We start from the raw sequence: 14,533 nt of genomic DNA on the forward strand, positions 1-14,533 counted from the left end.
TCAAGGAGCATTACGGCTGTGGACACACATTAATGTAAACTAAATTACGGCAGCATGAATATGGATGATTGCTGAATTGAATTTATTCCAGCAGTTAAATCAAAGTCAATGGGGACGTCGGAGATGTTTTTAGACTTTTTGATTAGCATTTAGGAAGTCAGGCTCCCGATATTCACCGTGAACGTTGATATTTTTATGCTTTTAAATCACAAGTCACACTCGACGGCTGTGATTACACCTTCAAAGTGTGGAGGAGTAGAGGACATGTAATTTGTTACAGGCAGAGTGCAATGATTGAACAGGGGAAAGCTGTGAGCCAGTGGTCTCTGTGACACACAATAAAACTAATGTGACACTCAGGAAACTAAAAATATATATTCAGCAGTGATGTCTGACACGGAGGTAAGCTGAATATAACGGCGGTGGGTTTGATGCTTTATTCTGTTCAGTTGGCTCTCTTAATAAGATTAGCTCTAAGTATGTGCTTCAACCTTTTTTTCTAAAGGTTGATTTTAATAACTCTCATACTCGAAGTCCAATAGTGACGCAAAGAAGCGGAGATGCTTAAATGTGTTTCCATTTGAAGGGCTAATGGCTGAAGTGCTTGTTACAGACAGAGTGGAGTAGCATGCTGGAAGATGGCTATTAAAGAAACAGAGAAATCTGGAGCACAGATGTGTACAGGCACAAACACGGACATGTCTCTGATGTTTACCATGCTTACCTCCAATTTAACAGGCATTTGTTTGACAGTATGCATTCCCCTTCAACGAGCCTGAACATATACCGTCAATAAATTAACTTTAATTTGCTGTATTGACATATTTACGCACAGTATGTGTGAATGTAGAGAGGGCATCACAATAAAAGCTACATGTATATGATTGAATAAATAAATCCTTCCCGTGTCAAGCTTAAAATGTCAAGTTTCGTGGTTGTTTTGGCATTTTAAGCTGAATTTACCGTGTTTTAATGGATTATTTCAAGGTGTTCGTGTTATTTTTTGTCGACATACTCTAAAAACAAACATGTGACTTTTCAGCGGTTCAGATTCTTTCTGAGTGCTCTGTCTATACAATTACCCATATTCAGTTCTCATAACATCTGCAACTAGAGGCACATCAAATCCCAACCAGTTGGAGAAAGCATTTCCTTATAAAGGAAAAGCCTGCAAGGGATAGCTTGATATAGCTGTGCCTCCCTCACTAAGTAGAAACATCAAACATGGGTTTTCGGTCTTCTTATAATGAGCTGTCTTCAGCTGTCAAGTGGTGGCGGGTGGTTGTAACCGGCTTTCCGTGCAGTGAAAAACTGACTGCTGTTTTTGACTTCAGAAAAGCGGGCCATTTGTATAATATAGAGCAACAGTAAATAGCACTCAGCCTGCAGCCAAAAAGCACATTGTATCTCTACAGAATTAGCTACTGTACTTTGATGCGATCTATTGACAGCACATAGAGAAAAGATACCCATGAAATGCATCAGTTGAAACAAAAATAAAGTATTGAATGTTCTGCTGCTGAGGCAAACAGCAAGTAATTCAATAGCACACCAGAGAATACACACAGCAACAGCAAAGCATAAAAACACAGCCATTCCCTCCATATCAATCAGCTGCATGACATGCTGCCTTATGAGAGTGTCAACACATCCTGTTGGGGACTTGTTGGGCTGGAGAGCAAAACACAACAGGTGAGAGCAATTCAGCGGCTGTCAACAAAGTCCAGCATATAATCAGTCTATAAACGCAGGCCAACAAGGCTTCATAAATGAGCTTTTACTTCTTTCTGCTTTACAAGCCAACTTCAATTGATGCAGCATGTAGAGCCAGGAAGTGTGCAGTTTGTATTAGTCATGATATATGATTGAGACATTTTAAGGCAAATACGGAAGAATTCTGAGGGTGTTTCTGAGAAGCAGTTATTGAGAAACAGAATTGCGTCAGCCTGTTTTGCAACTACAAGACATCAATCTTCAAACAAAACACGAATTTCAAACAACCAGTAGACAAAGACAAGAAACAACTAGGAACTAAATATGGTTTTATAATATCGTATTCATTCAATTCATCTATTAGTCTAAAGCGAGTCATAAAACAATGCAAACAGAAATACTTTATATGGCTTTTTATTGTACAACAAACAGTCCAAAACTCAAAGTTATTTAATTCAAAATCAAATTAAATGGGAATTGTATAAATGAATGTATCAATTGGAGGAAATACATCTCAGACTTTTGATATATACATGTAAATCATGTTATACATAATCAAAAGTGTCAATAGTTCTCTGGTTATGTGAGTATGTTATAGTTATCTGAGTCCAATGTAATATCAAACCCAATATATTTGAGTATATATTTGGACTGTTGGTTGGAAAAAAACATAATTTTAAACGTCTTGAATAAAGACTTAAAACCTTGAATTGTATTATTGTAAGGATAAGAGGGAGAAATTAAGTAGTGACATGTTTGTTGATGATTAAAAAAAATGGAATGATTAATAGTTGTAGCTGTACATTTCAGCTTAACAAATGACATGATTCATCTATTACTAAAATCGCTGGGTGTCATCTCCTGTGAAATCAATGAATCACCTCATCATTTAAGCCCTTGACATAACACAGTTTAATCATTCCAGCAGCAGCATTGCATGGGTCTTCTACTCACTAACTTGTATTTTACTTTTCAACAAAAAGGAGACCTGCTCTTCTGTGAACGCTGCCCATCCACACTGTCCTGTCATTTCCTGTTAGGCAGCTGATAGTTAAGCAAAGCGTAGATAATATAGGTCAGAGGAGTGCAAGCCCCCAGCCAAGAGGTGACACTCCACATCAGCAACATACCAAACAGCCTGCTTTCCTCTCACTGACACTTCAGACACACGTGCATTAAGAGCATTTATGCACTCTGATTCCTACACTCAATGTCTTAATGTGTTACTAGAATTTTATCTCGGGTACGTCAATAAACACTAATCCTGTCCAACTGCTTGTTTTATGATTGAGTTAAATTGCAAGGTGACACATTAACCGCTGAATGTTACTTTCTGTCTCCATTCCTCAATCAATAATTCATGTTATTACTGCAGCAGTGGGATATCTCTAAAAAAAAACATTACCGAGTGAATTTATTGCTATGACTGCACATAATGGACTGAAAGTGGGGAAAAAACTGAGTTCTGCTGTGAAACTGTAGATAACTCTGTTTCAGCAACCCATGACTCCAGCGATCTCATTGAAATTAAACCCGCTAAAATCCATATCATTCGATTTATACGGACGCAGCAGTGCACTGGTGGCAAAAAACAGCACATAAGGGACATTCCCAATTCTATATTTGGTGATCCAATTAAAGACAATGCACCTTGAAATATTCCACATCACCCCGAACAATTCCCTGAGAGAAATCCACGCCGCTGTCCTGTAAACAGTGAGGGAGACATTCCTGACTGTCAGCGTTCTGCGGAGCAGCGTCTCATCGCTCGGACAGGACTTTCAGTTTGGGAGTCAAGGGGTGCACGCTCGTAGTGGGTGGGTGTCTTTCTATACTGTGAGTACACACACTGACACACACACACACACATAGTGCTCCTGTCATGCTGGGAAGGTTTCAGCCTGCTGCCTCAGAGAGGTCAGCGCTGGAATTCCTAAGGCCAAAGGAGATTAGTAATTGAGTAATGGACATGGTGACATGGACAATGAGGAGACAGAGAGGGAGAAAGAAGGAGGGAGAGAGAACGAGGGAATGAAACACAATATGAGTTCATTATCTATCTCCCCTCCCCATGACTGACCTTGGCTTCAGTGTCCCAAAACAAACTTATCTAGGAATTAAACGAGAGCTCAGGGGAGTAGGACAGGGACAATTGAATTACAATCTGTTTTTGCCTCAAGACTGGAAAGAGTTCAAGGTAGAACATTTAAAGAAAGGTGTGAGTTATTGTACATAATGTTCCCACACTTAATCTATGCAGTTTGTTCATTTGCATAAAAGTTGCTCTAATATCTGCAGGGGTGCTGGACTCATCTTTAATTCACCGCTTCCATTAAGAGATTGCTCTTACATGGCCTGTCGTGATACAACTTAGAATTATTGCGCAGTTATAATGACAGAGAAAGATTGCAAGATAACAGGAGTTTTCAAAAGGCTGTTGAGGCATCAATCATGTAAGGGAACACCACAAAAAAGCAGCGTCAGCTCTCTTGCTCACATCCGCTTGGTATTTTAACAAATGCACAAACAAGCCAACGTTGCATTATGATTCCGTATGCTCCATCTAAGAAACCACAGCTAGGAATGAGAAATATTGGCTGGAGTATTATGCAAGAGCTTCTCATCTGTGGCTGTACTCTCCTCAAAGGTTATAATAACGATCCACTGTAGCTGGGGGCACTGGAGTCATGCATCAAGGCAAATGTTTGCCTGTTCAAGTGGTTAGTCAATGACAAAGTGGAAAAACTGCAGCTAAAGAGCACCAAAACTCTCTTGTGTGTTGACATACGGACCGCTGCTGTAACATATCATTACTTAGGCTGCAAAGACACTAAACAGTGTTGCTGAGAAGCATCAGAAGACTGTGAAGAATGACAACCAATGGGAAATGTTCGTGATTTTTAAAAAAAAATTATATTGCCTTTGAAGTCTGGGGTATTCAGTTTTAAAAGGTTTTAAATTACACTATCCTATAAAGCTGGTAATAATTTACATGCTATTTCTGCAACGGTGAGGAATTCACTGGAGGGCAGTGTTCAGAGTTAATGACTTGTTCTGCAGCAGGAGGAGGCACATGCGCCCTCATAGAGCCCCCCCCCCCCCCTTTAAATTCCTGCCATTGTTGTGTGGATGGGGATATTTGGCATAATGCATAGACTGGCCAAGACAAGGCAGCAGTATGGATGTTCTTAAAAGATCACTGTAAAAAAATAAAAAGCCTAATATCTCATTTACACTCGAGTCATTCAGCAGAACGACCTTATCCATCAAAAAGCTGGTCACATATAAGCCACTTACACTTAACTCAACTAGCATCCCAGATGCCTGAATTACCCATTCAGGGTTTTTCCCTTAGGAAAAATCAAAGAAGCAGCAAATGAATACAATCTAATTTCCCTACAAGCTGGCTTTCCAAGCACTGAAACACATGCATGGACTTCTGCCATGCACTGAAGAAATGGCTCTGGACGCATGCCAAAGTGTTTTCCACAGCAATCAATACTGGCCTACTGCTGCAGTCTCCAGCCTGTCAGTGTGTGTGTGTGTGTGTGTGTGTGTGTGTGTGTGTGTGTGTGTGTGTGTGTGTGTGTGTGTGTGTGTGTGTGTGTGTGTGTGTGTGTGTGTGTGTGTGTGTGTGTGTGTGTGTGTGTGTGTGTGTGTGTGTGTGTCAGTGTGCCAAAGCCTTGTCAGCTAGAGGGACGGAATAGAGGAGAAGAGAGGTCAGATGAAATCAGAGGTGATGATAATAGCACATTAATATAACATGATCCAGAAATATTCTCCGCGGTTGTGAATTCCCATTAAGAGCGCCTTGCTGTAGTTGCACTAAAGTGGGATATATAGTATAAGATAAGCATAAGCAATTAACCGCCTGAAGCAGAGTATACAATAAGTGGGTGTTGTGTGCGGTGAGCTGTTATCTTCAATAGCTCTCTCCTGAAATGACGAGTCCAGAAACAGAAAGTATAAGCGGCGAGCGGTACCAGCAGGAAAGACCGGCAGTTTGGAGCGAGATGAAATAATGTGTCATTCAATGAGTTTTAAAGCACATGCGACTGTTTAGTCAGTGGCAGTTTTTAGGCAGACAAATAGACCAGAGGCCCCAATAGAGGGTTTGTCATAATGGGTGAGCAACTCGACACAAAGCCTGTTTAAAGAGCAAGCAGGGCTCAACTGGTGGGGGTAAACACTGCCTGTCAGGCTGAGATGCAATGAAAAATAAAGCTTCCTCCACATATGGACTTAATTATTAACCCAGAATAAATAGATTGATACATTTTCCTCTAGATTTGTTCATCAACTATTTAGCAAACAGTCCCTGAGAGCTAGGTTTATTCAATGAATCATTATTTCTATTTCCAGCCAAAGCTGACTGGATTTAAAGCTGGCTGCGTTTAAAAAGGAATTGACCTCCAACCCTGTGATAGAAGAGAAACAAGCACCGTAGGTCATGGGTTGGTTCCTCTTGTCACTGCACAGCAAAACACAGCCAACACAGCACAGGGGAGGCTGAGAGCAAACAAATACCTGAGAAATAACCAGCAGATTACATCATACCTCGGCGCTTAGAACACAAGTGAATCAGTAATCCAATTCCAGTGAGCTAGTTCAATAAAAGGCTGTTCTGATGTCTTGAGAGAAAAAAAAAGTTGTTGAGGATATTGTGCTTCAGGCTTATGATAATACCGTATGAGGCGTGATCTCACAGAGAAAAGGAGAAACACAGCAGCGGTTGTTTACATGTCAAATGTCGAACACCGCTTCTGCTTTATGTTGTGTGAAAATATTCAAGAGTGAATGTAAGAATAAATGCCATAAGCCTGAAAGACACCAAGCTGGGGCTTTTACCTCTCTGTAAGCACTCAAACCTTGTGAAAATAGCACACTTCCTGAAAGCTGTATGTTATCATGGTCATATCTTTGTGAGTCACTAAGCTAAATTTGAACTCCTGATTTCCAGCCTGTCAATTATAGATTCACAAAGTAACTCCAGGGCCATTAATCTGCCTTCACTTGCTTCCAGAGTCCCAAAGTAAAAATGACTAATGTGAGGTTTATAATAAACTCTACTTCCCAGTGTCGCTAAAAAATGAACCCCTCTGTTGATGTTTGAAAAACAAATAATCATTTTGTGCATGCTTCATTCCAGTGCAGAATTTTAACAGCCGATGAGTTTTAATAACACGGCTCTTTGCGAGGCTGGCTTGCTCTTCCTGTTTGTTTTTTGGATTAAAGGTTGCATCTGTAAGCACTCCTAGCTGACTCACACAGGGCAGATTAGTGTTATGGGGCAAAGTCAGCGAGAACGTGAATGGGCTCAGTGAAGGTCATAAACTGACTTGAAGTTGTCAGGGCAATTTCCACTGTGTAATATACAGTAAGTAGTTTGATTCCCTGAGAGCAGAGGGTTTGACAAGCCCTTTAATTGAGGTCGACTGCAGACACCTGCACTGCACTTAAACACATCATCCTTAAATTATATTATTTCAAAGTCTGACTTATTCTATAAGCACACAGCAACTTCAAAGCAAGTGCATCTGTCTCTGGTGTTTGCAGGATTGTGTGCTGTGGTGCAAGTTGGTGCATAATTCATTCAGGGAAATAGCTTTTATTCCGCTTGTACTCTGTTATCACAAACACAAACTACAGCAGATGCTTTCCCTCCTGAATGATTCCCTGTTTCCTTGATTCTCTGAGATTTGCATTGGCATTGCAGCCCTTCAGGTAATTAATATAATATTTTCCAGATACACCCAAAGGACAGGAGTGTAAGCACTTTGCAATGCAAATAAGTATTTGGGTAAGGGGCGGAGCTGACATGTCGTTGCGCAAGTGTGGCCTCAAGATCGGCGATGCATGCACTCAAAGTAATTACTAAATAATTGCAGCGTGTTAAAGGCTAAAGCGAGAGGGCTCCAGGAGATGATACCAGTTTATAGAATAATTCTGCTACAAAGATGATAGCTTGTCTAAGCGGCAGACCATAAATAGCCACCTTTTCTCATGAAAGGGAAATGTGATAGCCACTCTATTACTCAAGAGGAAAGAATGTAAGTAAACCATCAGCGGAAGAGTCGAGTACACACACGGCTTTGTCCTTCCCTATAAACAATATAACAGCATCAGAGAATCATTTCCATCCAGCCGCAAGTGATCAAAAGCACAGAGGAGTAATTAAAGTGCTGTTGTCGCTAGGAGAGGAATATCAGTGATCAACAACACAGCGTTCGTTTTACTGAGAAAAACTCTCGATATCAGAGTAATGCCATTCAGTGCAGCGATGTAACCGGATCACAAGCGCCACATATGGCCACAGTCAATCATAACTATTGCTTTCCTGTGCCAACAACAGCGTAATGTAACACAGAGGCGTTTTAAGTGCTGCCTCAAATGTGAGCTGACAATATCACATTGTTGGGCGATGGAAATGTCCATATGGAAAATTATGCAAAGCGTGGAGAGTAGTTCAAACGTGTCTGTGCCACGCTTTATGACTCGATCTGCCTCTTTCAACATCAGGCTGCATTACCAAATATCTAATAACTATCGTAGCGAAAGATCTAAGCCAGGTTGACCCTATGCATTCATTAGTGTTTCACAATTTCCGCCCCTATGTCAGTATTTGACACGCTTTACCAAGAAATGAAATAATAGAGCTTAGGCGCAGGATTCTTGCGGATTTTCCCCTTTATAACACAATTAACCCCATAGAGCGCAGCGGCAGTCTTATTGAGCGCAGCTGGACAAGTGCACAATCAGCATTTAACACCACAATAGACAAACAAGTAAAACCAGGGAACATTTACCGCTGTAGGTCAATCATTTAACGGCACATCAATGTCAGTATTGATGAATGCGTTAATGCATGTCTGCCACCGGAGACTAAACATTCACTGCCAACTCTTAATGCAGTAAAGATGTGGGTTAATAAAAAAAATGCTCGAGAATAAACACCATGAAACAGCCAATATCGTAATTATTCATCAAGCGATTAATATTCCTACCTCTCCATGGGTGGCTGTGCGTCCCTGGGGAGTATCCTCGGGTAAAAAATAAAGTTTGGAGCTTGATAAAAGTTGCTTGCTTGTTCTTTCTTCCCAGAGCAGCTGAAGCTCCGCTATGCAAATAGGATCCTCCGGTTTACATCTGACGAAGAAAAAGTCTCCGAGAGACAGAATCCTCGGTTTACGGTCCTGGTGAAATTTAAAGGCTTTATAGAATATATATGGTCCATGTAAACCGCAAGACGAGCCCACCCACTGTAGAGGAAAAACACAAATGGAGAAATTAATGCATGGCTTATCAACTCATTTGGTAAACAAATCGAAGCTAAGTGAACAAAAACATCACAAACATCCCTGCGGAATTATGCATGGTTAGCAAATATCACAACAGGATATCAGCACACAATTAGCAACATGTAACTATTTTTAGATGTTCAACATATGTGGTCATACTAAATATAATGTGTCAAACTTTTGTGCATTAAGCACCTGAGAACAGTTTAGAGTCAGTGGCGATAAGCGCAATGCGAAAATAAAATAAATAGGTTGATAACAAACGTTACCTTCAGTGAGTTCGGCTCCATCTCGACGTTATGAATTGATTAAACTCAACACGCTCTCCAAACTTGCTGGCTTGAATGGATCGTCGAAGGTCCTGCAAGGAACATATATCTGTAGAGTTTCAAACATCGTCTATTAGTCGATAAAGACGTGTACAAAAATATGTTTTGGGTTAGATTCACTGCGTTAACCATTGGGTAAGTATACGTATTTATTTTTGAGAAGTTGATCTCTATTAGTAATTTTTGGAGAAGTTTTATTAAGCGTACGCATGTTTTTCGACACAATATTAACGTATAATGATACAAATATGTAATTTCTTAATCGTCAGTTAATAGTAATCGTATTTTAACACATAAAATATCATTTATTGACAATTATCTGTTATTTAAAGCTAAATTTGTGTTAATATTTTGTGTTTTGGGGCTTTTTAAAGATCATGTATCTTCCAGGACTTCTGTGAAAGACGTTCACTATGAAAGCACATTTCTCACAGTAATGACACTGAGGCGCTTGCTGTGGATGCCTTCAAGAAACAATGTTACATGAAAGTTAATAGGGCTATCAAATGATTCCTCAAAAGGCAATGTGGGACCCGTGAGGTGCCGGCTTAGCTTTGAGCGGAACTCGCTGTGCTTTATGGTTCAGACGCGCAGGTTTGCGTTAAAGCCGAAAAATAATGTTTTTTATATATATATTTTTTAGGTGAACATGAAAAGACAAAATTGGCCGACTTAGAAAGCGGGGCGTCACGAGACAGAATTCACGAGGCGGTCCATTATGCAGACATAAATCATCTTAAAGTGACCTTGTGCAGACAGCAGGATATATTACACACGAGTTAACACATTTGCACGATCAAAGCCTTTAATATAATTATGTTGATTAATATTTATTACCAGAAACATCGTGGGATTTCAAAGCTATTCGGACACCATTATAAAACATTGAATTATTAATTATAGCTATGACGTGTGCACCAAGTTAAACTAACTTCACGGTTTAGATGTACATGTGTGGAGAACTCATTGTCCTTTCAGTCTGAATGTGTCAGCTGTATTTTATCTGCTGTCTGGAATTATTAATGCGTTGGAAAGTACCCTCTCTGTCCACACCGCGGCGCTGTTTCCTCACTGTCTTCCAGCCTTTGGCCTGCATTTATCCAGCACTCAGATCCCAGAGCATGCAACAGCGACATAGGCCTTCTTCTGACACCAGCTATTTCAAGTACACTATTACGCAATGCGTTTTTTTTATTCCTGAAATGAAGTGTAGAGCATACAGGCGCATTGATTCCCAGCCAGTAAAGTGTTTTCCTGTCTACCAAGCAGACATGTTTTCCTTCTGCTGTTATAAATGTCTGATGTAGTGGTATCCAGGCTCAGAAATATATAGTGACTTCTACAATAAAATCAAAGTTGATTTATATAGCCAATTATCACAAAACACCTTTTTCTCAGTGTGCTTGACAGATTCACAAACATGAAAACATTAAAGATAAATAAAATATCAATAAAGTAATAAAAAGAGAAGATAGAATATAAAATGAAATAAAATAAAACAAAAAGACAATAAAAACAATAAAATACAATAAAATGTAGGACTCAGGAGGACAAGCAGGGTCATCTTAAAACAGCTTTAAGGGAAAACATCAATATTCACTCTATTAAAGTCCTTCTACAGAACGTTTGGGAACTAGATCATAATTGTAGTCCTCTAAATTGCACCAGCAGAGATTTTTTTTTTCTCCACCCTGCCCTCGATTGAAAGAAGCAGCAGAACATAATGTATTAAGACTAAAATAGCTGAGACAATGTCCTGTGACACTCTGATATTTTAAGTAGTGCATCAGTTCGCAGTAAAAGGTGCATTACACAGAGGCTCATTGTTTTAAATGCCGTTGCAGCAGTGCTGGGATTCTGCAGGGAATCTCATATAAACTGCAGCTCTTAGTGCTATCTTTCCTGATTTCTCTCCCAGCCATTTCATTGGCCGAATCAATGAGGTTGCATTGTTAATGGCACCCACTATAATGAAGTCCCTGGTTAATCAATGGCACAACTAGAGCTCTTATCTGGCAATTGCAAGTGTTTGCTCGTCAACAGCCAGCAGCGACTGCAACGTTTTGATGCAGATATTGATGTGAGTTAGCATTAATGGAGCTTCAAGTTGATTAATCGCCATTGAATATAACAAAAATAGGACAAAAGTGATTAAAACTGAGTGGGTGCAAGGTGCTGCATAATACACATGTTTATAGTATACAAGTCTCACCTGCTTCTCCTTATCTTAGCATGTCTTGGTGATTAGATAAGATTGAACAAAGGAAATCAATAAGATACATTTGCATGGTTTAACCTCGAGGGTGAGTGAACTTGAAACATGAAACGAATGAATGGGCATGAATGAGGCTCTCAAACATGTTTCCATAGTCATCTATAGACACATAAATAGCCTGAGGAAAACACTGTAAGCCATGTTGAACAGTTTAACATTAACTTAAGGCACACCGGTAACAACTCAAATCCTGTTAAGTAAATCTGAAAGTTGCCCTCGTTTGTGGGTCGTGAATCTCTCGCAGGGGTTTTTCAAATTAGACTCAGTTTACATTCTCTAGCAGTTTTTTCCATGTTAGCAATCACTGCTCCCAGGTTTGTTTATTGGGGCGTTTTGCTGAGTGGCTGAGTGAAATAAGATCACTCACTATAGGGCTATTCTTTGTTTTGTTTGCAAAGCTCAGACATAAAACTTTTCTTACCGCTGTTAATGTGTTGTGGTGAGCGAAGAAGCCTGGTTAACAAATGAAAGGCGCTTAAATGGCCTTATTATAGGAAATATCCACAAAAACTGGATACACTATTTCAGGCAGAAACATGCTGCTTTGTTTCCACTGGATAAGTGGTAAAGTCTAACATTTTCTCAGCACAGGTGTTCCACATTCTACTAAATGAGGCGGCCTCAGCAGGGAGCCACAAATGAGTTTGGAAACTCAAAACACAGAGCTGGGGCAACAGTTTCAACCACAGCAGAGCAATACAAAAGCCATTCAAATAGCATATTCCTACATCATTCTAACCATATGTCGACATATAATAAATATGAATGTTAGTTGCCGCTTAACAGTAATAATGACTATTTGACCACCACAGAGCAACAGGTCAACCCACAGAGAGCTGCAGAGATAACTTTAATTCATTCATGGTCAACAGGGACTCAAAATTAAAAAACATAAAAAAGTACAAATGAATTATTTTCATTAATCAGTTTTTAAAATTAAAGGTGGGGTAAGTAAGTTTGAGAAACCGGCTCGAGATACACTTTTTGTTATATTCCATGGAATGCTCTTAACATCCCGATAGCAATGAATATCTTATGCTTTGTGGAAGCCGTGGCGCTGTAAAAAGCACGACCAATCATCTGAGCCGGCCCGGCTAAAAATAACTGGATGGCCTACCTGCCTGTCAGCCTTCCATCTGTGCACAAACTTATCTCGTGCCCTAATTGGTCATGTGCACGTTCGTGTGTGTTGGAGGAGGGGCTCTGTAAGGAAGTGGCATATTTTCTCCCGTTGTGTATTTTCAAATTCTAGCTCACTCGAGCTGGCTTCTCCGAAATTACCTAGCCTCTATCAAAGTGTATACAATTATAATAATAACTATTTTTAATAATCTGCATTTTTCTCTCAAAAAAACTCACCTGATCAAATAATGATCAAATATATTTATTAAGTGTAACATGTTGTTATGGAGAAGAGAAATACCCCCCACAAATTATCATAAACATGAAATATATCAAAGATTAATAAACAAAAACAAAGTAATGTCTATAATGAAACGTAATTAAATTAAATTGGTAGATTATCTTATTTCATATATATAAGCTACTGATTTCTTGACACAGAAACAGCACCCAGCTGAGTTTTGGCCTTGGATTGATCATGTGACCACTAACACAACTTTAAATAAATTATCATTTTGCCCCAAATCTGCTAGAAAATGGGCGCCATATTATTAATAAGTTCCATAACCATATTAACTGATGAATTACGATATGAACGTTTGGCTCATGCCGGCTTGTTTTACTGCCCATTCAAATCAGTTTGAATTAAGCCGTTTTAAATGAATGTATGTTATTATTTTCAGTTTCTACAGTGGGATTATAAGGGTTTATGCTCGACTAAAAAGTACTAAACAAATCTCTCTCACTCATTAATTCCTCTCAATGTGATATAAAGAACCACATTTGTAATGGTACTGCCAGGCATTATTAAAATCCACAGATGACTAAAGCAAGGAAAGCTTCTAAGAAATTAGGCCAGCGCACTGAGGCTCCTTTTCTATTCCACATACACAATCACATTACCCAGTGCATATCCATCTATCATCAATGGAAAGCCCCGAGACATTAAAAATCCATGGAGTCAATTTGTCCTGAGGACCACAGTTCGATAGTAACGTTACACCTGAGTCTTTGTGCTGCTGTAATCATGACAATGGCCACCGTCTGCAACGTGACTTTAGCAAAAAGGTAACAGGAGATGTGAGTGATGATGCCATGCTAATGTTAGCCTCTTTAACTCATTATAACACGGTGTTGTATTTCTCTCCATTCAATCACATGCAAGTTAACCTACAGTGGACAACACCTGCTCAGGAAACCCAATGAGTTGAGTGAGAGTACCTCTTTTAATCAGTTTGATATGTTAACCTGGAGGCTATTTCAGATGATGTCTGTGTGTATTAGCAGGTGTCAGCCAGTGCACTGTTGGCTGAATGTTAACTGAGTCGGCTCATAAATATCTGTGATGCAGCGATACCTTCAGAACATCAAAGAGTGACTGCATGCAGTGAACTGTGTGCATCATTACTCTTCACAGCAGAATGTACCTCTTTTTAGTTTTTATCTGATATCCCGCTTGTTTATATGAGCCATACTTCATCATGTTTGGTGTATAATTTATACTGTAATCCATCTCAATTCAATTATGATATTTGCCATAGAGGTCCGTCATTTCCAACTAACCAATTATTGTATCCATTCACCGCTGCGGACTTTGATCATATGTAATATCCAATATTTATATGCGTGTGAGGCTTAGTAATTCATAAGGAAAAGTCTGAAGGACTGCCATGACAATGAACTAATTGCCTTCAAAAACACAATTTCACATTCATGGGCATCTATTACAGCTGAATTGTTTGATAATGTCAAGTGAGTCATTTTATTAAGCGCCGCGCAAATGTAATCATGTGGCA

General features: G+C 39.5%; 1 protein-coding gene across 1 annotated transcript in view; it reads right to left on the reverse strand.

The window, feature by feature from the left end:
- Nucleotides 1–12,155, reverse strand: part of arid5b (AT-rich interaction domain 5B) — a 79,421-nt gene extending 67,266 nt beyond the window's left edge. Inside the window, 3 exon segments of the mRNA XM_079690385.1 lie at nucleotides 8,718–8,972; nucleotides 9,281–9,389; nucleotides 12,037–12,155. Coding sequence (XP_079546511.1) covers nucleotides 8,718–8,972; nucleotides 9,281–9,301 — 276 coding nt within the window. The 5' untranslated portion in view covers nucleotides 9,302–9,389; nucleotides 12,037–12,155.
- Nucleotides 12,156–14,533: the final 2,378 nt, after the last annotated feature.

The sequence above is a fragment of the Notothenia rossii genome, assembly GCF_949606895.1.
Source record: "Notothenia rossii genome assembly, chromosome: 6".
Lineage (NCBI taxonomy): Eukaryota > Metazoa > Chordata > Actinopteri > Perciformes > Nototheniidae > Notothenia > Notothenia rossii.